This window comes from Elephas maximus, chromosome 3, assembly GCF_024166365.1.
Source record: "Elephas maximus indicus isolate mEleMax1 chromosome 3, mEleMax1 primary haplotype, whole genome shotgun sequence".
In the NCBI taxonomy this organism is placed as follows: domain Eukaryota; kingdom Metazoa; phylum Chordata; class Mammalia; order Proboscidea; family Elephantidae; genus Elephas; species Elephas maximus.
The window spans coordinates 76,798,962-76,825,408 of NC_064821.1; the positions used below are offsets into that span (position 1 = coordinate 76,798,962).

At 38.1% G+C, this 26,447-nt stretch overlaps 1 protein-coding gene across 6 annotated transcripts in view; it reads right to left on the bottom strand.

Moving 5' to 3' along the window:
* KIAA0319L (KIAA0319 like) overlaps window positions 1-26,447 on the bottom strand; it is a 150,796-nt gene that overhangs the window by 76,669 nt on the left and 47,680 nt on the right. For 5 of the 6 annotated variants that reach the window (XM_049878722.1, XM_049878723.1, XM_049878725.1 and 2 more), the window contains exons 4-6: window positions 5,821-6,064; window positions 4,332-4,433; window positions 2,091-2,227 (exon numbers count right to left, since the gene is read on the bottom strand). In XM_049878722.1, the coding sequence (XP_049734679.1) occupies window positions 2,091-2,227; window positions 4,332-4,433; window positions 5,821-6,064 (483 nt within the window). The remainder of the gene's footprint in view (window positions 1-2,090; window positions 2,228-4,331; window positions 4,434-5,820; window positions 6,065-26,447) is intronic. The other variant, XM_049878721.1, reaches the window with a different exon arrangement.

Below are 26,447 nucleotides of genomic sequence, written 5' to 3' on the forward strand. Positions count from 1 at the left end.
ATCTCCCACACTTTTAGTATGAACACTTTCCCCCATTATATCATCTTTTTAATGGCTGCAAAATAGTACATAAATAAATATGCCACAATTCACACAAGCATTCCACATTGTTGGATACTTGGGCTGCTCCCTAATTTTTACTATTATAATAATGCTGTGATGAACATCTTCTAGGCAAATGGCAGTTTTTCTTTCTTTTGAATTACCTTCTTTGGATAAATATTAATTGATCTCCCCATGGCATATGGCATTTTTGACTATTTCCTTCTTCTTGTAATACTTCCCTTCCTTGGCTTTCACTTCTCTGCTCACTCCTCATTTCCTTCAGTCTCTTCTTTCTTCGGTCCCTTAAATGACAACGTTCCCCTGGATTTTAACCTCAATCCACTTATCTCTTCATTTTATACACTCTCCCTAATTGATCTTATCTACTTCTACGGCTGCAATTATCATCTATTTGAGGCTGGTGCACAAATTTATCTCTCTAGTCCAAACGTGTCCCCTGGTCCCTAACCTCTTACCCTCTACTACTTCCTGAACCATCTGTTCAAATGTCTCATAGTCCAAACTCACTCTGTCCAAAAATGAATTAATCATCATTCTTCCAAAACTTGCTTCTCTTTCTGTGGTCCTCATTTCCGTGACTGTCACCACAATGTCACCAACATCCACTCAGGTACCTAAGCCAAAAGCTTTTTTGGAATTATCCTAGACTCCTCTAACACTCGCCACCCAGTTAATTGATCACCAAGTCTTATCAACACAACCTTCACAATATGTCTCAAATCTGCTCATTTCTCTTCATTCACACTGCTATCACCTTAGTTCTTAATCACTGAGTACAGCACAGTTATTAAATGCATGGACTTTAGAGACAGAAACTCCAAATTAAATCTACCATCTAATAGCTCTGTGAACTCTGGCCAAACCACCTAATTTTTCCAATTTTTAGTTTTGTCATTTGTAGAACAGATATTAATACCTACATCTTGGGATTATACAAAGATCAAATGGCATCATTGTGAAAAACAATTAGCACGTGGCAGGACTTCAAGAGATAGTTTTTAATTTTTATTTTATTCATTTAGTTCTTCAGGTTTTTTACTCAGTCTACCATCATCTCACACCAAGATTTTTCAACAGATTCCTCACTGGTTTCCCTGTTTTGAGCCTTATCTCCTTCACTGTGCACAAGGGTGATCTTTCCAACCAAAATAAGAACATTCCATTCTCCTGCTTAAAACCTCTCAAAGGCTCTCTATTCCCTCTAAATACGATTCAAAATTCTTAATCTGGCAAAAAAGGCTCTGTGCGATTTGACTCCTGTATCTCTCCAATTTATTTGGAACCACTGCTCTTCTTCTACCTCAGGGTCCAGTCATGCTGAACCACACATAATTCCCCTTCTTCCCACACTTTCTCTCTTTTTTTTTGGTGCAGTAGACACATTGCTTCCTCTGTTTGGAGTACATTCCTTCCACCATTTACCCAGTTAAATTAGTTGCTTTTCAGGAGTCAGCCAGGCAAACTCTAAGAAATCTGTTCTAATTCCCTAGGGCTTCCATAACCCCCTGCACTGATTCAGTGTATCCTCTGTGATAATTACTTGCTTCCTGTCAGTATCACAACCAGACTCTACTGTCCTCAAACATTACGATTAATTCACTGGTAAATCCCCAGTGCCTGCCACATGAATATTTCACAGGACACAATGAATAGTAGTTGAATAAATGAATGAATGAGATTGCTGAGCCAAAGAAAATGAATGTTTTTATGGCTCTTACTAACCATACTTAATCCCAAAAGGACTGAGCCAATTTATACAGTCATGTGACCACAAATAACCTAGCTTAGATCCCAAATTCTAAAATCCTTATGTTACTCTTAAAAGCTGTTTAGTATATATTTTCAGCTTTCTCTCCATGCTGGTACAGTCTTCTCACCATAAATGAAAATTTGAGAATCATACACTAATAAATATTGGATGTCAGCCAGTCAGACTTTTGAAGGCTTCACTTCTGAAGGATTATTCCAGATTTAAGTGTAGACAGAAAATTCTATATTATACATTTTAGAAAAGTGGCCAATACCTCTATCTCAGCCCTGCAAGTGAAAGAAGGCAGATTCACCTTGGATAATTTGAGGATCTGGGAATGTTGCCCTTCCATTTCTCCACTGTAGTCTTTAGGATGAGTAATCAGCTGCCAGTTGTAGGTGTAGGTTTTTCCTAAAGAAGGGCAGTTATAGCAATCATGAAAACATACACCTACACACAAAGAGGGTAGCCATACAGCCTGCCAATAACAAATCACTTCTAAATCTTGACAAGGCCTTAGCTTTTAAGATATTACCTAAAGCGTATAGGGAAACCAACTCATCTGCTGAAAAAAGGGTAGATTCAGCTACAGTTAGGACTTCTACCACTCTCTCCCAGCAATGTTCATTCCTGCCCCATATCCAGCCTCTCCAGGGCCAATCCGCCCTAGAAAATACCAGGTTGCTCATGATGTGGCATCCCATTGAAAATACGTGCCCTACCAACTACTATAGATGAACTCATTGGGAACAAAGGCCATTTTCTTGCAAAACTTCTTTTGCAACAAAGAACAGCAATGACTTCTAAATAACATGGTTCAAAAATAGCTTTTTACAGAGTGCTAACAATGCTTGTCTCACTGAGGTCATCACACCCTGGTGAGTTAAAAGAGCTACTTCATTCCTGGTGAGCTAAATAACACACTGCATAAGATGGTAGGGAATGGCCCATTTAAAACAGGCCCCACTGAAATTAATTAAAATCAAATGAAGCATTAAATGGTCCTCATTTGCAGCCCAGACTATATCAGTGGGTAAGGCAAGGATAGAATCCCTCCCCAGTAAAACTGGCTTTAAAATTTTTTGGAGCAAAATGCATTTCTGGCTAGGGAAGGGTGGTATTTGGCAGAAAAGTCTGTTTAGGTTACTACTCAAAAGTGAAAAAAAAAAAAAAAAGAGCAGTCATTTTCTTATTTCATGAGTTCAAATGTTAAAGTTAGCACACAGAACCCAATTCCAAGATACCCTTCATCTTCAGACTAGATTTTATTTTATAAACCTGTGATACAAGATCTGTTACTCTTACTTCCTTCCCTATCAAATACTAGTTTTGTTTTGGCTAGTTGTCCCCCAGGAAGCTCTCACAAATGTGTATGTAGGAGTTGTGTTAGGTGAGGAGCAGGAAGAAAGAAGCAGAAGTAGGACTGGAGACATTGCTTCTAAATGTAGTTGGAAATTTTCCTCCACACAGAAAAGAGACTCACACTAGTTTGGGAACTGATAGTCTTATAATATCTAAGGCCAGTAAAACAAATTTCTTTAAAGGACAAAATTCCTAGGACAAAAAAGCTCAGGCATAAATTGTGCCTTATAGCCAAAAATTTGCTCAAGGGTAGGAACAACTGAGTATAGGTCTGTTAGACAAAATGCTGGTTTCAATGATTTAGGGTAGTGGTTTTCAAACTGAGCCTCCAAACCCTAGAGGGATCCTTAGAGGTGCTTCAGGGCTGCCACAAGGGATGAGGGGAAGAAGAGCAGGCAGACTTGGTCCTGCCTCATCGCCCCCAACCTTTCAAAGTTTGAAACCATCCACATCTGGTAAAGGCTGAAGAAGCTGGGGAGAAGGATGCTGAAAAGAATCTATTCCTGAATTGATATGCTTCGGGACACTGAGCTACAAAATGATATTAACTCACGGAAGTGTATATGCAAATATGGGTTAGAAAAGAAAAATACAGTACAGCCAAGCATATGATTACCAAAGAACAAAAGTACTCGCAGCTCAAGTAGTCTCAAATAATGTCTCTCTGAGAAGTTCTACCTCTGTCATCTACTACTTGTTTGAACAGGATAAACAGGTTAACCTGAGTCTCAGTTTCTTTCTCTTTAAAATGGTTTTATAATTCAACCTAACAGATAAGATCTACATTTAATGAGCATCAGCTACGTGCTAGACACTGAAGTAGGTGCTTTAGATATATTATCTCATTTTTCCCTTAAAATAATCTAATGAAGTAGGAATTATTATCCCAATTTTAGTAAAAAGAAATGGAAGCTCAGAGAAGTTAAGTAATTACTTAAAATCACATAGCTAATGACTAGCTGAACTGGGATTTGAACGAAGCCTTGACATTAAAGTCTATGATCACAAACACATTCTAAACTGCCTCTCTTATCACATAAATATTTGTGCAGGTACATGCTAAATTCTACCCTCACAGGACTGTCATAAGATGTAAATAAGGTGTGGATATCATTATAAATTAAAGCATTACTTAAATGTAGGGCATTTTTACCTTCGAGAGGTTCTTGGAGAACATATGCATTTAATTGAACTTCATTCTTAGGCAGGGTCACCTGGACACTCTCTCCAGCAGATACCACCAGCTTTTTTACAACTGGAAACAAAACATACAAGGGGTAAGAAATTAGATTTAGACTGTCCCACTTCTCTCCTTCCTTTTGTGAACTCCTATTGCCTTCATTTCCTCACTACTTTGGGCATGTTGGACCAGATAATTCTTTGTTGTGGAGGGGCTGTCCTGTACATTGTAGAACGTTTTTAGTAGCATCCCTTGGCTCCACCCACTACATATCAGTAGCACCCAATACCACGAACACAGTTTTAACAACCAAAAACGTTTGTAGTCATTGCCAAATGTCCACTGGGATACAAAATCACACCCACACCCACACCCACACCCATCCACACACACCCTTCCCACCCCATTATGTAAATCTTACCCCTCTGACAATAATTGTTCATTTGGTATGAGACACAGGCGCCAGGAAAGCTTAAAGCAAACAGCTGGCTGGTCCTCCATATCTCAAGACTGGGAGGTGACAAAGGCTTCCTAGACAAATATGAAACTTGAAATTCATCTATCTCTGCTTGGGAACATTGCACTTGGGGAGAAACGAGATCATCCTTTAAGGAATCTCCAGGATATGGAAAAAGAACCCTCTAAGTGATTTTCAAAAGGAAAGAAAGAAACCACTATATTCAGATTGAGTATAATGGACCAAAAAATGGCTTTTCAATATAGTACAATCCAAACCCTTCACAATTATATCAAAAATTACAGGCATTCTACTAGAATACAGTAATTACTCTGGTGCCTCAGGATTGAAACTCTAAAATTTCATGTTCCACCAGAGGAGACCCTAGGAAATTAAATATGGGTAAAAATTCATTTTCACTGACTTTGCTATACCCCCTTGACTCTCTGAGGGAATAAAGATCAACTTAGTTTCCTCCTAAAGGAAATTAACCATTTCCTCCTAAAGCCTTAGAACAGCACCCATGAAGTACAGACTTGTTAAAGCAACACTATGTATAAATCTCCTTCCTATGGGATGCTTTAAAAATAAAGATGCTGTCAAAATCACAGAGTGACAAACATCTGACCTAAAGCAGCCTTTCAGAAGGCAAATAGGTACATGGATCCAATTCTTTCTTCCCAGTAGCTTCTGTCTGCTTGAGTATTTGAACATTATTTAATTCAATCTTTTTTTTTTTGTGCCTTTAAGTCTTGGGCACAGTGGAATCTGGCTCTGGGAAAATGAACCTCATAAATAGGCTGGAGGGGTGGGGTGGCAGCACTGTTGAAAAAGGGATATAGAGCCCCAAGTCCTGTGTTTATGAACACTGACAGGGTTTTTTTTCTCTAACCTCCAGTATTCAAAAGTCATATTTCTCTCCCTTCTGTCTTCTAAAAGTGAACACTCTGATCAAATACTCTACTTTCCCATCCTATCTCTAAGGGCAGGAGCTTAGAGCCTCACCTGGGTACGGTGCTGAAGTGCTCTGGAAAGAGGCCTGGGGGGTAGGGGTAGCATAACTGGAGGAGGGAGCCACTGACAGGTTAGCAATCTGGGTTGTCCCAGGACTTTTTACTTGCTGAGTGCTGGGTATACTACCAGGATCCTCTGAAGTCTCAGGCTGGACTGATACATTCTTTGGCCAATCAGGAATCTCTTCAGTCAGGTTCATGGTTAAGGGACTGGAACTTATAACTGCCTTGTGGATCTAAGAAATTAAAAAACTTCATTTGAGTAGGCAAAACTTACAAAGTCAGTTTTATAAGGTTATGTTTTATGAAATAACTGCACTTTAAATTTTTTTGAGAAGTACAAATGTCTCATAAAATGGGAGAGAAATGTGGGATAGAACCTCAAGTTCCTAAAATAAAAAATCAGACTTGCTGGACCAGTTGAGATTGGAGGACTCTGAGACTACTGCCCCAAGATACTCTTTAACCTTGAACTGAAACTAGTCCCTGAGGTCACTTTTTAGCTAAATAACAGATTAGCTCACAAAGAATATCACTCATGAGTACTGCACTCCTTTAAAAAATCATCTATATGAGACCAAACAGTCAATAATTACTTTAAAACAAAGATAAGAATATAAAGGGGCAGGGAAACTAGATTAATGGAAGAAACAACCAAAACAGAAATATTGAGAATGTTCACGCATTGTGAAGGACGTAACCAACATTGCTGAACAATTTGTGTAGAAATTGCTGAATGAGAACCTAACCTGCTGTGTAAACCTTCACTGTAAATACAATAAAATGTTATCTAAAAAAAAATGCAAATGTCAAAAATATTAAAGAAACTAATCTTACCACTCAAAGCAACCGGTGTTAAAATGTTGATACAAATCTTTGCTGTCTTTTTTTTTTCTGCAAAGTCTAGCTTAAAACAAAATACTAATAATCATACTATGTACAATATTCTCATCTAGTTTTCTCACTTAACACTTGTATTCAATCTTTCTACAAATACTTACTGAGCACCTGTTGTGGAGAACAGGCCTCGTGGACCTATATAAAACATAATCATTGTATTCAACAAGAGCACAATCTAGTTGAGGAGAAATATACCTATAAAAGTTATGAAAACTGTAGAAACACAATCTAAGGGCACTTTACTCCTCTCCCTTGGAGAGGAGAAGGGTGTGGGGAAGAATAATTTTTTTTAAAAAAAGGCTGCCTGGAGGAAGAGAGCGCTAGCTGAGTTTTAAACAGTAAACAGTTGTTCATCAGAAGGCTACAGGACAGAATGAGCACAGATACAAAAAATGAGATTAACATGTTGTGTGTCGGGAACTGAGAATCATAAACAGTTTTTTTTTTTTTCTTAGAGCACAAAACAAGACCCAGGGAGCAATGAAAGATGAGCTGGGAAGAAAGGCAAGGGCTGGGCCAGACTAAAGAGGCTTTATATGTTACTTTAAGGAGTCAGGTAATGGGGAACAATTACATGGTTGTATGCAACAAGTACCTGGGTGGTGCAGGGCGCTCGACTGCTAACTGAAAGTTTGGAGGTTCAAGTCCACGCAGGGGCACCTCAGAAGAATGGCCTGGCAATTTATTTCCAAAAAATCAGCCACTGAAAATCCTATGGAGCATAGTTCTACTCTGACATACATGGAGTCACCATGAGTCAGAACTAACTTGACAGCAACTGGTAACTGGTATGCAGGGAAGTGAAAAGGTCAGGTTTCTGTTTTAGATGAACTGTTCAGGCTGCAAGGAGCCCTGGTGATGCAATGGTTAAGCACCTTGCCTGCTAACCAAAAGGTCAGCAGTTTGAACCCACCAGCCGCTTCGAGGGAGAAAAGACCTGGAAATCTGCTCCCGTAAAGATTATGGCCAAGGAAACCCTATGGAGCAGTTCTACTCTGTCACACTGAGTGGCTATGAGTCGGAATTGACTCAATGGCACACAACAACAACAATTCAGGATGTACGGGTTTAAAGAAGTAATGCAACAGCACGGATACCATTTAGGAGGGTACTGCATTCATCCAAGTGAGAAGTGACGAGTAACCAAACAAGGGTGGTGGTAAGGGTTTTTAAAAATCAGCTTCACTGAAGTATAATTTCTAAAATAAATGGCACCTCTTTAAAATGTATAGGTCAATGAGTTTTGACAAATGTGTACACCCACATAACCACAATCAAGAGAGAGAACATTTCTATCAACCGCCAAAGTTGGTTGGTGCCCTTTTGCAGTAAATGCCTGCCTCCACCCCCAGGCTCAGGCAACCGCTGATTTGTTTTCTATTACTGTAGATTAGTTTGGGTTTTCTTGTATTTCATGTAAGAGGAATCATATACATACTATTGTTGTTTCTGGCTGCTTTCATTCAACAAAATGTTTTTAAGATTTATTCATGCTATTGTGGGAATCAGTAGTACATTCCTTTTTATTACTGAGTCATATCCATTACAGATATACCAAAATTTGTTTATCCATTCATTTATTGATAGAGATTTAAATTCTTTTCAGTTCTCTAAAACCATCACGAATAAAGCAGCTATGAATGAATACAAATATTTCTGTGAACTTATGGTTTAATTAATCTTGGGTAAAAACTTGAGTAAATTGCTGGTCATATATAAATGCACGTCTAACTTACATAATAACTTATACAGTAAGAAACTGTGAACTGTTACCTGAAGTACCTCCACCATTTTGCATTTCCACTAGCAATGTGTGAGAGCTCCAGTTAATTGCTGCACAACTTGGTCTTTTTATTTTTTGTCATTCCATCGGGTATAAAATAGTATTTTGCTGTGACTTAATTTGCATTTTCCTGATCATTAATGATGTTGAACATCTTTTCACATGCTTATTGGCCATTCATATATTTTCTTTGGTGAAGTTTATTCAAATCTTTGTCCATTTTTTTTTTACACCTTTATTAGGTATAATTGACACTATAAACTGAACATATTTAAAGTGTACAATTTGATCAATTTGACATATCTGTACACCTATGAAACAATCACCACAATCAAGATAATGAACATATCCATCACTTGCAAAGATTCCTAATACACTTTGAAGTCCCTTCTCCTTGTTCTTCCCCACATCCCTCCATCCCAAGCAACCACTGATTTCCTTCCTATCCCTATAGTTTGCATTTTCTAGAATTTTATATAAGTGGAATCGCACAGTATGAACTCTTTTTCTTTTATCTGACTTCTTTCACTCAGCAGGATTATTTTGTTACTCATCGATATTGTTTTGTATATCAATGGCTCACTCCTTTTTATTGCTCAGTAGTATTCTCTTGTATAGAGAAAAAAATGAAGTTGTCAAGGATTTCATTCTACTTGGATCAACAATCAATGCCCATGCAAGCAGCAGTCAAGAAATCAAATCACATATTGCACTGGGCCAATCTGCTGCAAGGGGCACTCTTTAAAGTTCTAAAAAAGCAAAGATGTCACTTTCATGACTAAGGTACGCCTGACCCAAGCCATATGGTCTTTTCAATCACCTCATATGCATGCAAAAGCTGAACAATGAAAAAAGGAGACAGAAGTATGCCAATGTTCACTGCAGCCCTATTCACAACAGCGAAAAGATGCAAACAACATAAACGCCCATCAACAGATGAATGTATAAACAAAATACGGTACATACATACAATGGAATACTACTCAGACAGTAGGAGAAATGAAGTCTTGATACGTGCTACAGTGTGGATGGAGCCTGAAGACATTATGTTGAGCAAAATAAGCCAATCAGAAAAGGACAAATATTATATGACCTCATTTATTTAAAAAGAGAAGAAAAGGCAAATGTATAGAGACCAAAGTTTATTTGTGTCTGAGTTACTGAGTGCTGCTGTAACAGAAACAGCACAAGTAGATGGTTTTAACAAAGCGAAGTTTATTCTCTCACAGTCTAGTAGGCTACAAGTCCAAATTCAGGGTGTCAGCTCCAGGGGAAGGCTTTCTTCTTCTGTTGGCTCTGGAGGAAGGTCCTTGTCATCAATCTTCCCTTGGTCTAAGAGCTTCTCCATGCAGGAACCCCAGGTCCAAAGGACGTGCTCTTCTTCCAGCACTACTTTTTTTGTGGTATGAGGTCTCCATCTCTCTGCTCGTTTCTCTCTTTTATATCTCAAGAGATTGACTCAAGACACAGCCTAATCCTATAAATTGTGTCCTATCTCATTAACATAACTACCTCTAATCCTGCCTCATTAACACCACAGAGGTAGGATTTACAACACATAGGAAAATCACGCCAGATCACAAAATGGTGGACAATCACACAATACTGGGAATCATGGCCTAGCCAAGTTGACACACATTTTTGGGGTACATAATTCAATCCATAACATCAGGGATGGGAGGGAGAGGGAAAAGGGGGGTTGATGGTAATAGGAAAATCACACTGATTAAGGGTAGAGTTGCACTGCCGATTACTGTGATTGCTGTCGATAAGGTGTACACCTGTAAAAAGTTGAATTGGTAAAAGTTGTGCAATAGATACATTTACAACAATGACCAACAAAAAAAAAGTAGCTGCTGAGGCTCCTTATGTACAACCAAACACCTCATGGGGTTTGGTTCCTTGGTTTGGGGGTTTAGGGTCATGGTTTCATGGGACATCCCAGTTAACTGGCCTAATAGCGTGTTTAGTGCCTCTGTTCTACATCCTAGATCACTTCATAGTGCCTGGGGTCTTAAAAGCTTGCAAGCAGCCATCTAAGGCACAACAATTGGTCTCTACTCACCTGGAGCAACAGAAGGAGAAGGAGAGTCAGGAACAGGAGAATATGGAATGTGTGGCTAATTGCCTCCATGAACAACTGCCTCCTCTGCCATGAGACCAGAAAAACTGGATGGTGCCCAGCTACCATTACTGAACATTTTGATCAAAGATTCCATAGAAAAATCCTCATCAAAAGGGAGAAGAGGCAGAACAGAATTTTAAATTCTCATGGACTCTAGACTTTCTGGAGCCATGGAAGGTGGGTGAACCCCTAAAACTACTGCCCTGAGATAATCTTTAAACTTTAAACCAAAAATATCCCTGAAGTCTTCTTAAAACCAAACAATAGTTTAGCTTAACTAGTTTAAAAAGGCCTGCCTTAAGCATGATGCTCTTTTAAAAACTATCCATATGGGATCAAACTGACAACAGCAACTCGAAAGATAAGATAGGAACCTTAGGGTGCAGTAAGTCTATGTTAATGAGGGAGGAACATCTCAGAAAAGGAGGGTGTCTTACTCATCTAGTGCTTCTATAAAAGAAATACCACAAGCGGATGGCTTTAACAAACAGAAATTTATTCTCTCACTGTCTTGGAGGCTTGAAGTCCGAATTCAGGGCACCAGCTTCATTGGAAGGCTTTCTTTCTCTGTCGGCTGTGGGGGAATGTCCTTATCATCAATCTTCCCCAGTCAAGGCGCTTCTCAGAACAGGGACCCGGGGTCCAAAGGATGTGCCATTCTCCTGGTTCTGGCTTCTTGGTGGTATGAGGTCCCCATGTCTCTCTGCTCGCTTCCCTCTTTTATATCTCAAAAAAGACTCAAGACACAACCTAATCCTATAAATTATGTCCTGTCTCATTAACATAACATCACATCACAACACAACACAACACAACATAATGCCTCTAATCCTGCCTCATTAGCATCATAGAGGTAGGATTTACAACACATAGGAAAATCATATCGGATCACAAAATGGTGGACAATCACACAATACTGGGAATCATGGCCTTGCCAAGTTGGCATACATTTTGGGGGGACACAATTCAATCCATAACAAAGGGTAAGAATTGTTGCACAACTTGAAGAACTTAATCAATGTCACTAAATTATACATGTAGAAACTGCTGAATTGGTACATGTTTTCTTATGTGTATTCTCAACAAAAAAATAAATAAAATTTAGAAAAAAAAAAGAAGGCAGAAGAAGAATTAATGCATTTAAATTGTTGTATTGGTGAAGAGTAGTGAATATACCATGGAATGCCAGAAGAACAAACAAATCAGTTTTAGAAGAAATGAAACTTATTTCCTTAGAAGAGAGGATGGTGGAAACTTGCTTACTTTGGACAAGTCATCAGGAAAGATCAGTCCCTAGAAAAGGACATCATGTTTGGTAGAGAGCGAAAACTAGGAAAACCCTCAATGAGATAGACTGATACAACAGCCACAGCAACAGGCTCAAAAAATATCAAGGATTATGAAGATGGTGCAGGACCGGAACACGTTCTGGTCTGTTATACATAAGGTCACCATGAGTCCAGGCCAATGCAACGGCAATTAACAACAAACAACAACATTCTGGTGTATGAATATACTACAATTTGTTTATCCATTCACTTATAGATAGATATTTGGGTTGATTCCAGTTTTTGGCTAATACAAATTGAGCTGTCATAAATATTCTATCTACAAGTCTTTGTATGGACATATCCTTTCATTTCTCTTGGGTAAATATTTATAAGTGGAATGCCTGGTAATATGGAAGGTGTATCTTTTTAAAAAAACTGCCAGTTTTCCAAAGTTGTTGTGCCAGTATACACTCCCACCACCAGTGCATGAGCATTCTAGTTGTTCTACAACCTGGCCAGAATTTAGCGGCTCTTTTTAATTTTTCCCATTCTGGTGGGTGTGTATGGCATCCTGTGGTTTTAATTTGCATTTTCCTAATGATTAATGATGTTCAACATCTTTTCATGTACTTTTGGGACACCTGTATGTCTCTTTGGTAGACTATTCAAATCTTTTGCCCATCTTTTAAAATGGGCTATTAGTCTTCTCACTGAGTTATACGAGTTCTTTACATACTCTATTCTAGAAACAAGTCCTTCATCAGATACATATTTTGCAATTATGTTTTCCCAGCCTGCATTTTGCCCTTTCATTTTAATGGTGTTTTTTGAATAGCAAAAATTTATAATTTTGATGAATCTCAACTTATCATTTTTTCCTTTTATGGTCCATGCTTTTAGTGACATATCTAAGAAATTCTTGACAAACCAAGATCACAAAAATTTTTCTCCTGTGTTTTCTTCTAGAAGTCTTATAGTTTTAGCTTTAGGTCTATGATCCACTTTGAGTTAATTTTTCTGTATGGTATAAAGTAAGGGTCCAAGTTCCTTTTTTTTCTTTGCATATTGCTATACAAAAAAAAAAAAGGAACTTTGACCCTTACTTTACTTTTACTTTTTTTTTTTTCTTTGCATATTGCTATACAGGAAACCCTGGTAGCATAGTGGTTAAGTGCTACGGCTGCTAACCAAAGGGTTGGCAGTTCAAATCTGCCAAGTACTCCTTGGAAACTCTATGGGGCAGTTCTACTCTGTCCTATAGGGTCGCTATGAGTTGGAATCGACTCCATGGCACTGGGTTTGGTTTTTTGGTTTTGCTGCTATACAACTGCTCCATTCCAGCACATTTGTTGAAAAGGTTATCCTTTCCTTGCTGAATTGTCATGGCACAGCAACTGACATATATGTATGGGTCTATCTCTTGACTCACTATTCTGCTTCGTTGATTTAGCCTATTTCTACACCAACAGCACTGCCTTGATTACTGCAACTTTACAGTAAGTCTTGACGATAAGTAGTTTAAGTCCTCCAACTGTGTTGTCCTTTTTCAAAATCACTTTGGTCACTCTAGGTCCCAATTCATGAACATGGTTATATTAGTTTCCTAGGGCTACCATTGCAAATTAATACAAACCTGGTAGCTTAAAACAACAGAAACTTACTTCTCACAGTTCTGAAGGCCAGAAGCCGAAAATCAAGGTGACAGTAAAAACTCTCCAAAACCTCTGGGAGAGAATCCGTCTTTGCCTATTCTGGCATTTGGTGGTTCTTGGTATTCTTTGGTTCGTGGCAGCATAACTCAAATCTATGCCTCCATCTTCACATGACCTTCTTTCCTGTGTCTCCATGTGTCCAAATCTCCTTCTCCTTTCTCTCATAAAGACAAGAGTCATTGGATTTAGGACCGTCCCTAAATCCAGGATGATTTCATCTTGAGACCCTTAACTAATTATATCTACAAAGACCCTTTTCATAAATAAGGTCACATTCTAAGGTTCCAGGTGGACATGAATTTTGGAGAGATACTATTCAACCCATCATGGTATATGTATCCATTTTTTAGTTCTTTAATTTCTTTTAGCAATGTTTTTGCAGTTTTCAGTGTACAGCTCTTACACATATTTTGTTAAATTTATTCCTAACTATTTCATTCTTTTGGATGCTACTGTACATTTTTTAAAACTTTGATTTCTAAATTTTGCTAATATATAGAAACACAACTGATTTTTATATATCGACTTTATATTCTATAACCCTACTAACCTCACTTAATAGTTCCTGTAGCTTTTATGTAGATTCCTTGGAATTTTCTACATTCATGACCATATCATCTATGAATAAAGGCAGTTTTGTGTCTGCAGTTCTAACCTGTATTCCTTTCATTTCTTTGTCTTGCATTACTACATTGGCTATGGCCTTCAGCACAATGCTGAACAGAAGCGGTTAGAGTCCATTCCCTATGTGGAGTAACTACCATCTCCTTTTCCTTTAAATCTTTGAACAGTTTCCTTTAACATTTTAAACATATTTTTAATAGCTGTTTTGAAGCTTTTTCTGCTAAATGTAACAGCTAGCCCATTCAGAATATATTTCTACTGACGTTTTCCCTCTGCATGGATGACACTTTTCTGATTCTTTCTTTGCATGACTCATAGTATCTGGTTGAAAACTAGACATTTTAGGTAATATATTGTAGCAACTCTAGCGTTCTTCTATTTTTCTGGGAGCTGCTGGGTGTTTTTAGTAACTCCCCTGAACCTAAACTATAGAATCTGACTCCCCCACAGTATTTGGCCAGTGATGTTTGCTCAGTTTTTGTTATTCTTAATTTTCAGCCTGGCTTCCTAGGGATTGGGCCTGTGTCTGTATAATTTGTAGTCAGTCAATGATTTGGTCAAGGGTTGCCCAAACATCTCAAGCCCATATCACTTCACACTTTGTCAATCCATCTGTGCGTCGATTAGGGAACACATACAAAATTACAGTCATTTCTCAAATATCCCTTGATTTTTACTTTTTACCAGGCTCTCTTGGGCCTCTCTCATATTTGTGTACTTTCTAAGTCATCTAGGGATGTGTGGAGGGCTTATCTCAGCCTTTTTATGGCTCCCTGATTTTCAGGATCTTCCCATTAAGTTTCTGGCAGGTCTACCACTCACCCTAACGGGCACTGCAAACTTGGATGAGCAAAGCTGTGAATTTTCCCCATTCTTCCCAACTAAGTTTGCAAAGTTGTGAGTTTTCACCCTCTGCCCCAATCACGTCTGCCCGCTCTGACAGCAAAGTTGCTGGCAGCGAAGTTTCATGTCCAGCCGCACTGGTAAAACTATAATTCTCGTCACTTAAGCTGCAGTGATAGAAATGGGGGTGTAGAAGTCTCAGGCAAGAGGACCACAGACTCTTACTGTTGTTACTCAAGGTTCTACCAGCTTTTCAAGAATAACCACTTTTTTTTTCCTGCCTCTGTTGTATTTCAATGCCCTGAAATATTTGTTTTTCACAATTTTATGTTCCTTTGCATGCCTAATAATTTTTAGTTGAATACTGGACACTGTTATCTCATACATGTAGTGATTCTAGATTCGTTTTTTTTAGATTGTTAGGTTTTTTTTTTTTTTTTTCTAGCTGGGAGGTAACTTATCTGGACTTAAACTGTGAACACCGTCTCCGCTGTAATGTATAGCACTTATATCTCTGTGTAATTATTGCAGATACTTTTTTAGCCTGGTTCTGTATCGGTCAGTCTATATAATTTGATGATTAGCAAAGAATTTGGGCAGAATTATACTCAGATTTGGGGCCTGCCCTCACTGTGCTTTGCTTCTGGGGATTCCTCCCTAATTTTTCGGCCTCAAATTCTGCTCTCTGATGCCTCAAATCAGTAAGGCTTCAGATTTCTGCTGTCTCAGCTACATATGGATTCAGTTTTAAAAAAAAAAGGCAGCAAACTCACAAAGAGCACCTGGAACTGGTTCTGGCTTTCAAAGGTAAATTCCTTTTTGATCTATGCCTGGTTTTATACCAAACCCTAAGGTTTCCCCCATGAATGCAGAGTTTAGAGGTTCAACCAGGAATTTTAGCAGAGTTTATAGTCAGGTTATAGGTTTCATCTACCCTCTTCTGTGGCTTTCTTACTTCCAATGTCCTCCTCCCCTTAAAGTTTCAGCTACTTTTTATATCATAAACTCCTCTTTGCTGCTATAAGAAAGTAAGTCTGGACTTCCAGTTTCCAGTTTGACATGTAAAGAGTTTGGAAGCCATCCCCAGCTCATCCTTACACAAGAAAAACGCTGAACAAACTGAAAATCGACAACTCTTCTTATATCCATCAGAGAACTGAGGTCACAGAGCAAACTGTTGCTTCCAAAACTAGAGAGACAGACAAGGTACAGAGAATCACAGCTTACTGAGAACAGAAACAGAAGCCCGCAACTAGAGTCAATGCCAGTAGAAACACTTTAAACTACAACTGATGAATTGATGGAGGCTCAGTATGGACTACCTTAGAAATTAAAAACTTGGGCGGAGGGGGGTGGAGGGCACAGGCAGCAACCTTAGGGAGGTCCTCCTTTCATGAATCTTACTTCTAAGAGACCCCCTGGGGTCTCAGAGTGAAGATCAGGAGATAATCTACCCATGGTTCTGGCAGGAGGGATGAAAAACTAACCATTATGAAATACACCCAGAGCTCTTTGTTCTCCTTAACAAGGCCTGCCCTCAAAGGTAACTATTTTTACCAGAGCCTAACCCATTTGGCCAATCCTATGGAAACCCTGGTGGCATAGTGGTTAAGTGCTACAGCTGCTAACCAAATGGTCAGCAGTTTGAATTCGCCAGGCGCTCCTTGGAAACTCTATGGGGCAGTTCTACTCTGTGCTATAGTGTCACTATGAGTCGGAATCGACTCGACGGCACTGGCTTAACCCATTTGGGTTTTACTAAACCTGGGAGAAGGGAAATGGCCAGCCCCAGCCTTCTCCAGTCTTCCTGTTCCTCCTAAGCAGGGGGAAGCTGAGAAGCACTTGGGAAGGGCACAGGCTCGCTAAAAGACTGAGACCTAATCGTAGGACTATAGAAAGCCTCTCTTCCCCCAATACCACAGCCACAGTAAACAGTAAACACAGCCTAACTCCTAGACAAATAAACATAAAACCTAAGACTAAAGCACTATTTACCTCAGTTCCTTTTACCCAATAAACAATGTCCAGCTTTCAATGATAAACTACAAGGCACGCTAAAAGGCAAGAGACAGTCTGAAGAGCCAAACTAAGCATTAGAGCCAAACAGATGCAGCAGAGACTTGGGAATTGTAAGAGGTAAGGCTGGAATTTTCCACTGCCATTTTCCTTTGCTGTGGGGGCAGGCAAGTACCTTGCAGCAAAAAGAAAAAAAAAAAAAAAAAAAAGCCTGTAAACTCACAATTCTTATAACATTCAGTATTTATTTTAAAAGAGAAAACTCCTCTGGCTTCAGTCTGCTTTTAGATCTTTTCCATTTCTGTTAAATATATATATTTTTAATTTTATAAATATTTTTAACTATTATCTATGGGAGGGTTCAAGAGACCACTTCACTCTGCCACCATTATTGGAAATTCTTCCTGTGGGATAGATTCTTAGATATTAAGGACTTAATATTCATGAGGCTGAAATGGATGTGGGGTTGGGGGAAAAGGATCAAAGATGGCTCCCATGTTGTCAACCTGAGTAAGGGATTGACTATACGGTGGTATCAAAACTAAGACTGCAGAAGAAGCCATTTTAAGGAAATAACAGGCAAGTTATATTTTAGACATATCCGTTCTGAAGTACACCCAGGAAATTTAAATACAGTCTTAGAGTCAATTTCCCAAAAAACAGTAGCTGAAGCCACGGAAGTAGATGAGTTTGCCCAAGAAGAGCATGTACGTAAAGGATGGAGAAGTTCAGAAATAAATGGGAATACGATGTTTAAGATGTGAGCAGATAAAATAGCCTTCAAAGTTAACTAAGAAAAAATGGTCAAGAGAAGGAAAAGGACCAGGAAAGTGTGTTGTAACCAGAAGGAAGGGACAATTACACCAGTAAGAAATAATGCAGAGAGGTCCAATCAGATAAATACTGAAAACCACTTGGCAATTAGGAGGTTACTGGTAACCAAGCAAAAACAACTTTGGTGGAAACCAAACTCCATAGGCTGAAGAATAAATCTAAGTGGAACGAAGAAGAGGATGCCAAGTGTAGACTAATCCTGAAATTTTGAGATGAAAAGGAAAAGTGCAATTCAGATGCAAAATATCAGACTAGGGAGCTCCAGCATTCGGTTCCTCCACCAAAGCAACCATTGAGCTGGAAAGAGAAATTGGAATCAACTATTTCTGAACCTCTGGAACCTAACAGGACACTTAAAAAACCAGGAAGTGCTCAATTAAGTGAGAGACTGCTGATCTCTTGTAAATAAGCAGCATGTGTGAATGAGCTACCATCCCTCATTCCTCAGCCCCATGGGGATGGCAGCCCATGTTCCTAGAGTGCTTAACATGCTACAACACGGATGAATCTTGAAAACATTATGGTGGCTGAAGTCAATCATAAAAGAACGAATACTGTATGATCTCACTTATATCAAATATCTAGAATAGGCAAATGTATAGAGACCAACCAAAGTTTATTACTGATTACCAGGGCTGGAAAGAAAGGAAAGGGTGCCAGGGGCAGGCAGTGGGGACCCTGTCTTCCAGAAATTTAGGGCTGAGTGTTTGGGTTGGTCTGGCACAGACCCTGCATTGGTTTTGGTCCTAAGAGCTGCAGTAGCTTCCCATGGCAATGCCTATTAGATGATTTAAAGAGACAGCACCCATCCCCTTTTATCTCATTTTTGGAGGTAGACATTTATGTCCTTTCTAATCTTTATTATTTCTGTCCTTCTGCTAGCTTTGGGTTTAGTTTACTCTTCTTTTTCTAGTTCCTTAAGGTATTGCTGTTGTTACTTCCTTTGAGTTGCCGTTTATGGTGATAGGAAATTTGGCAACGGATCATTTTTTTATTGGTGATGGTTGCACAACTTGATTAATGTAATTTGTGTCAATAAGTTGTACATGTGAAAAGTGTTGAACTGGCAAATGTGTTATATATATTTTTACAACAACAAAGTCAAACATAGAATTACCATATGACCCAGAAATTCCACCCCAAGAAGCTCTGTTGGCGCAGTGGTTAAAGTGCTCAGCTGCTAACCAAAAGGTCAGCAGTTCAAATCCACCAATTGCTCCTCAGGAGAAAGGTACGGCAATCTGCTTCCATAAAAATTTCAGCCTTGGGAATCCTATGGGGCAGTTCTACTCTATCCTATAGGGTAGGGCTACTTTGAGTTGGAATCACTTGATGGCAGTAAGTTTGGTTTTTATTCTGTTTTGGTTTAGTTTAGGTAAACCCCAGTGCCGTCGAGTCGATTCCGACGCATAGCATGCATCAGAACTTCATGATTTTTATGGCTGAATACTGTTCTATTGTATATATATATGCCACATTTTGCTTATCACTTCATCTGTTGACGGACACTTGGGTTGCTTCCATCTTTTGACTATTGCGAACAATGCTGCCATGAACACTGGTATACCAAAAAAAAAAATGGTAGTTTAGGTATACACCCAAAAGAAATAAAAGCACAGATTCAAACAGATACATGTATACCAATGTTCATGGAAGCATTATTTGCAAAAGTCAAAAGATGGAAGCAACCCAAGTGCCCATCAACAGATGAAGTGATAAGCAAAATGTGGCACATATATATACAATGGAACAGTATTCAGCCATAAAAATCATGAAGTTCTGATGCATGCTACAACATGATGAACCTCGAAACATTATGGTAGGTGAAATAAGCCAGACACACACACACAAAATACTGTATGATTCCACTTATATCAGTTATTTGGAAATGGCAAATTCATAGAGATGAAAGTAGACTAGAGGTTAATAGGAGACAGAGAGTGGGGGGTTACTGTTTGGGGTGACATAAAGTTCTGGAAATATATAATGGTAGTTGTTGCACAACATTGTGAATATAGTTAATGCTATTTAACTGTACACTTAAAATGGTTAAAGTGGTAAATTTTATGTTATATTTTACAACAATAAAAAAAATTTTAAATGAAAACTGACATAAAAAAAAAAAGCTGGTGGCACAAATGGTTAAGTGCTTGACTAACTGAGAGGCTGGCAGTTCAAACCACACAGAGGCTCCTTCGAAGACAGGCCTGGTGATCTGCTTTCAAAAGGTCACACCACTGAAAACCCTATGGAGAAGTTCTACTCTGCACACATGGGGTCACCATGAGTCAGAAATGGCTTGACAGTAACCAACAACAACAATAGGAAAGACTGAACATATTAAACAGAGGCATGAACAATAGAAAAAAGGCCCAAATGACAATTCTGGAGATGAGTACTAAAATACCTGAGATGGAAAATATACTCTGGGGATTTAATAGCAGATTAGACATCGCAGAAGTAAAGATTAGTAGACTTGAAGACATATCAACAAAAACTACTCAAATAAAACACAGGGAGAAAAAAAGACTGAAAAGAATGAACAAAACATCAGTGAATCGTGGGACAACTTCAAGTGGCCAAATACGTGTACAAATGGAGTCTTCAAAGTGGAAGGGGAACAGAAAAACATTTGAAGAAATAATGTTCAAGAATTTTCCCCATTTGATGAAACTATAAAGCCACAGACTCAAGAAAGTCAACAAACCCCAAGCATAAGAAACGTAAAGAAAACTACACCAAGGAATACCAAAATCAAATTGCTTAGAATTAGTGATTAACAAAAAATATTAAAAGCAGCCAGAGAAAAAAGATGCATTATGTACAGAGGAGTAAAGATCAAAATTACAGCAGATTTCTTGAGGGTAATAATGCAAGCTGGAGGGCACTAGCACATCTTTAAAGTACTGAAAGAAAAAAAAAAACCTTTCAACCTAGATTTCTTTAACCAGTGAATATATATTTTAAAAAATGAAGGCGAAATACTTTTTCACATATACAAAAACTGAAAGAATTCGTCATCACAAACCTATACTACAAGAAATAATAAAGTTTAAGTCAAAGGAATATGACACCAAATGGAAATCTGGATCAAAGTAACGAAGAACACTGGAAAAGGTAACTACATGGGTATAAAGACTTTTTTTTCTTATTATTTAAATCCCTTTGAAAGATAATATGCTATTCAAGGCAAAAATAGTAACAATGTATTATAACATATAGCAGTAAGTATGGCAAAAGCACAAAGGCCAGGAAGAAAAGAACTGGAATCATGCTGTTTTAAGGTCCTTACACTAGACACAAAGTAGTAAAATACATTTGAAGATAGACTACAATAAGCTAAAGATGTAGATTATAAATTTTATAGCAATCACTAAAATTAGACGACAGAGCTATAACTAATATATAGCTTTTATTGCTGCTATAACAAATCACCACAGATTTAGCAGCTTAAGCAACACGAATTTATTACCTTACAGTTCCCACAGGGTAGAAATCTCATGGAATTCACTGGGCTAAAATCAAGGAATCAGCATGGCTATATTCCTTTCTGAAGGCTTTAGGGAACAATCCATTTCCATGTCTTTTTTCAGTTTCTACAAATTACCCACATTCCTTGGCTCATGGTCCTCTTCCCCTATATTCAAAGCAAATAGTGTTGCATCTCTCTGTATCTTTCTTCCACAGCTGTATCTTCCTCTTCCACTTTCATGGACCCTTGGGATTATGCTGGACCTACCTGGATAATCCAGGATAGCCTCCCTATCTTAAAGTCATCTGATTAACAACCTCAATTCCATCTATAACCTTAGTTCCTCTTTGCCATGTAACATAAAATATTCATGGATTCCAGGGATTAGGACATGGGCATACTTGGGGGCCATTATTCTGCCTACCACAACTAATAAACAAAGGAGATAAAATTGAATCTAAAAATGCTCAATTAATTCAAAGGCAAGAATAAAAATAGGAAAAGTGAAAATGAACACATGGCACAAATAGAAAACAAATACTAAAATGGAAGAATTGAATCCAATCACATCAATATTCACATTACGCAGAGATGAACAGGCAAGTTAAAAATTAACACCCAGATATATGCTGCTTATAAGAAATCCACCTTAAATATAAAGATACAAAAGTAAAAGGATGGAAAAAGATATGTTAACACTAATCAAAGCAAAGCCAGAATGGTTATATTCATATCAGACAAAAGAGATTTCACCAAGGATAAAGGGGACATTTTCATAATAATAAAAAGTTCAATTCACCAGAGACCACAATAATTCTAAAAATTTATACATCTCATAACAACTTCAAAATACCTGAAGCAAAAAGTGATCAAACAGTGAGGAGAAATAGACACAGCTACAACTGTTGTGGGATATTTCATCGTCCCTCTTTAAGTAACTGATAAGAGAAGCACACAGAAAATAAATAAGAATATAGAAGACCTGAGCAACACTAACCAACTTGACCTGATGGACATTTATGGGACACTCACCCAAAAACCAAAAAAACCCCAAACTCATTGCCATCAAGTTGATTCTGACTCATGGCAACCCCATGTGTTACAGAGTAGAACTGAGCTCCAAAGGGTTTTCTTGGCTGTAATCTTTACAGAAGCAGATTGCCAAGCCTTTCTTCTGTACGGCTGCTGAGTGGGTTTGAACCACTAACCTTGCAGTTGGTTGGTGTTGTTAGTTGCCATCAATGCCAGCTCACAGCGACCCCCATGTGTGTCAGAGTAGAACTGTGCTCCACGGGGCTTTCAAGGCTGTGGCCTTTTGGGAGCAGATCGCCAGGTCTGTCTTCCGAGGTGCCTCTGGGTAGGTTCAGACCTCCAATCTTTAGGCCGGTAATCAAGCACTTAACTGTTTACACGACCCCACATGCAAACCATTTATGCCACCCAGGGGCCTCACCCAGGGGCCTCACCCAACAACAGCTGAATACATATTCTCTTCAAGTGCCCGTAGAACATTCACCAGGATAAACCATATTCTTGGCCATAAAACAGGTCTCAATAGATTTAAAAGGATTTGAGTTACACAACATTCTCTGACCATAAAAAAAAAAAAAAAAGTGCCATTGAGTTGATTCCAACTCATAACGACCCTATAGGACAGAGGCGAACTGCCCTATAGAATTTCTCTGACCATAGTGGAATTAAATTAGCAATCAACAAATAATGGGTCAGTATCTGGAAAAATCTCCAAATATTTAGAATCTACATAACACAGTTCTAAATAATCCAAGAGCCAAAGGACTAATCAAAAGGGAAAGTGTAAGGTATTCTTGAACTGAATTAACCTGTAAACGTATCAAAATTTGTGGGGGCTGCCACTAAAGCAATACTTCAACCCAACCCAAACCAACAGTCGCTGAGTAGATTCCGACTGACAGGGACCCAATAGGACAGAGTGGAGCTGCCCCATAGGGTTTTCAATGCTGTACATCTTTACAGAAGCAGATTGGCACATCCTTCTCCCATGGAGCAGCTGGTGGATTCGAACTGCCAACCTTTTGGTTAGCAGCCAAACGCTTTACCCACTGTGCCAGCAGGGATCCCTAAAGCAGTGCTTAGAGGGAAATTTACAGCACTAAATACCTACATTAGAAAGGAAGAAGTCTCAAGTCACTAACTTCAGGTTACACCCTAAGACACTAGAAAAAGAAGAGCAAATTAAATCCAAATTAAACCGAAAAAATAATAAAGATTAGAGCAGAAAAAATATAAAAACAGAAAAGCAATAGAGAAAAATGAGTGAAATCAAAGACGGTTCTTTGAGAACATCTATACAGTCTGATGAGGAAAACAAAGAGAGCAAGAGAGGGAAAAAAGGGAGAGGGAGAGAAAGAGAAGAAACAAATTACTAATATTAGGACTGAGACAGGTGACATCACTAGAGGTTCTACAGACATTAAAAGGGCAACAAGGAAATATTATGAACAACTTTATGCCAATCAATTTGACCACTTGGAGGAAATGCACAAATTCCTTGAAAGACACAAACTAGCAAAGCTCACTCAAGAAGAAATAGATAACCTAAATAACTATGTGTTTTTTAAACACTGAACATGTAGTTTAAAATTTTCCCACAAATAAAACTCCAGGCCCAGATGACTTTATTGGAAAATTCTATCGAACATCTAAGGAATAAATAACGCCAATTCTACACAAACTTTCCCAAAATATTGAAGAGGATGGAATACTTCTCAACTCAGTATATGAACCCAGCATTTCTCTGAAACTAAAACCAGACAAGGACATTATAAGAAAACTACGGACCAATATCCATCATGAGAATAGATGCAAAAATTTATAACACTATTTTAGTAAATCAAATATAAAAATAGTTTAAAAGGATAATACATGTGACCAAGTAAGTTTATCCCATGAATGCAAGGTTGGTTTAACACTCAAAAATCTATCAACTCATTCACCATATTAACACACTAGAAAAGAGAAACCATATGATCATCTCAATAGATGTAGAAAAAGCATTTGACAATATCCAACATCTATTTGTGATACAAATTCACATAAAACTAGGAATAGAAAGAAAATTCCTCTACCTTATAAAAGACATCTTCATAAAACCTATACCTAACACTGAAACATTGTACTGGAAGTCCTAGCCAGTGAAATAGGCCAAAAAAAAAAAAAAGACAACCAGATTGGAAAGGAAGATGTAAAACTGTCTGTACTTAAAAAGATTATACATAGAGAAAATCCTGTGGAACGAATAAGTGAGTTTATAGCAAGGTTACAAAATACAAGATCGATATACAAAAAGCAACGGTATATTTATATGAGGGCAACAATCAATCATAAATTGAAATTTTAAAATACACCAATTACTATAGCATCAAAAATATGTAATACTTAGGGATAAATCTGTCAAAAGATGTGTAAGATCTGTACACTGAAAATTATAACATATTTCTGAGAGAAATTAAAGAAGACTTAAATGGAGACAGATACTTGTTCGTGGATCAGAAGACTCAATATTATTATTAAGCTACCAATTTTCCCCACAATGATCTACAGCCCCAATGCAATCCCAATCCAAAATCCCAATAGACCTTTTTTTTTTTAGAAATTGACAAGCTGTTTCAAAAATTTATATGGAATGCAAAGCACCTAGAACAGTCAAAATAATTTGGATAAAGAAGAACAAAGTTGAAGATTTACACTATAAACTTTGTGATTTAAAGGATTACTATAAAGATAGAATAATCAAGACAGTGTGGTATTAGTATCAAGATAGACAAACAGACCAACGAAACTGAATAGAGTCCAGAAATAGACCCATAAATACATGGTTAATTGACTTTCAACAAAGGTAAAAAGGAAACTCAGTGGAGAAAGGATGGGAATTGGATAGTCATATGGAAAAAAAAAATGAACTTCCATCCATAGCTCATACCCTGTACAAAAATTCTAGACCTAAGTGTAAAACCTAAAACTATAAAACTTTTCAAAGAAAACACAGATCTTTCTTAGATACAACACCAAAAACACAATCCATAAAAGAAAAAATGGATAAACTGGACTTCAATAGAATACTACGCAGCAAGTAAAAGGAACCAACTACTGATACACGCTACAACATAAATGAACTTCAAAACATTATACTAAATGAAAGAAGCCAGACACAAAAGACTACATATTGTATGATTCCATTTATATGAAATGTCCAGAAAAGGCAAATTTATAGACAGTAGATCACTGTTGCATAGGGTTGGGGTTGGCAGTGGGGATAGCATGAGGGAACTTTTGGGCAAACAGGCACAAGGAAATTTTGTGGGTAATAGAAATGTTATAAAACTGGACTCAGATGATGATGTCCAACACTATTAAAAAAAAAACAAAACTCGGGGCCGTCAAGGCAATTCCGACTCATAGTGACCCTAAAGGACAGAGTAGAACTGCCCCACAGGGCTTCCAAGGAGTGCCTGGTGAATTCGAACTGCCGACCTTTTGGTTAGCAGCCATAGCTTTTAGCCACTACGCCATCAGGGTTTCCTCCAACACTATACATTTACTAAAATTATTGAATTACATGCTTTAAACAGGTGAATTTTATGATATATAAATTATACTTCAATAAAGCTGATAAAAAGAGAAGAGTACCTATTGGTGCAGTGGTTAAGCCCTTGGCTGCTAACTGAAAGGCCGGATGTTCGAACCCACCAACCAGTCCACAGTATAAAGATGTGGCAGTCTGCTTCTGTAAAGATTTATAGCCTTGGAAACCCTGTGGGGCAGTTCTACTGTCCTATGGGGTCACTACGAGTCAAAACTGAATCAAAAGCAATGGCTTTTTTTTTGGTTTAAGTATATGATCTTATTAACATAAAAATTCTGGAAAAATCTATAGCGACCTAAACCAGATCAGTAGTAGCCTAGGCATAATGGAGCGAACAGGAAGGAGGGATTATAAAGTGGCAGGAGGAACCTTTGGGGTGATGGACAAGTACATTATCTTTTCTGTTGTGACAGAG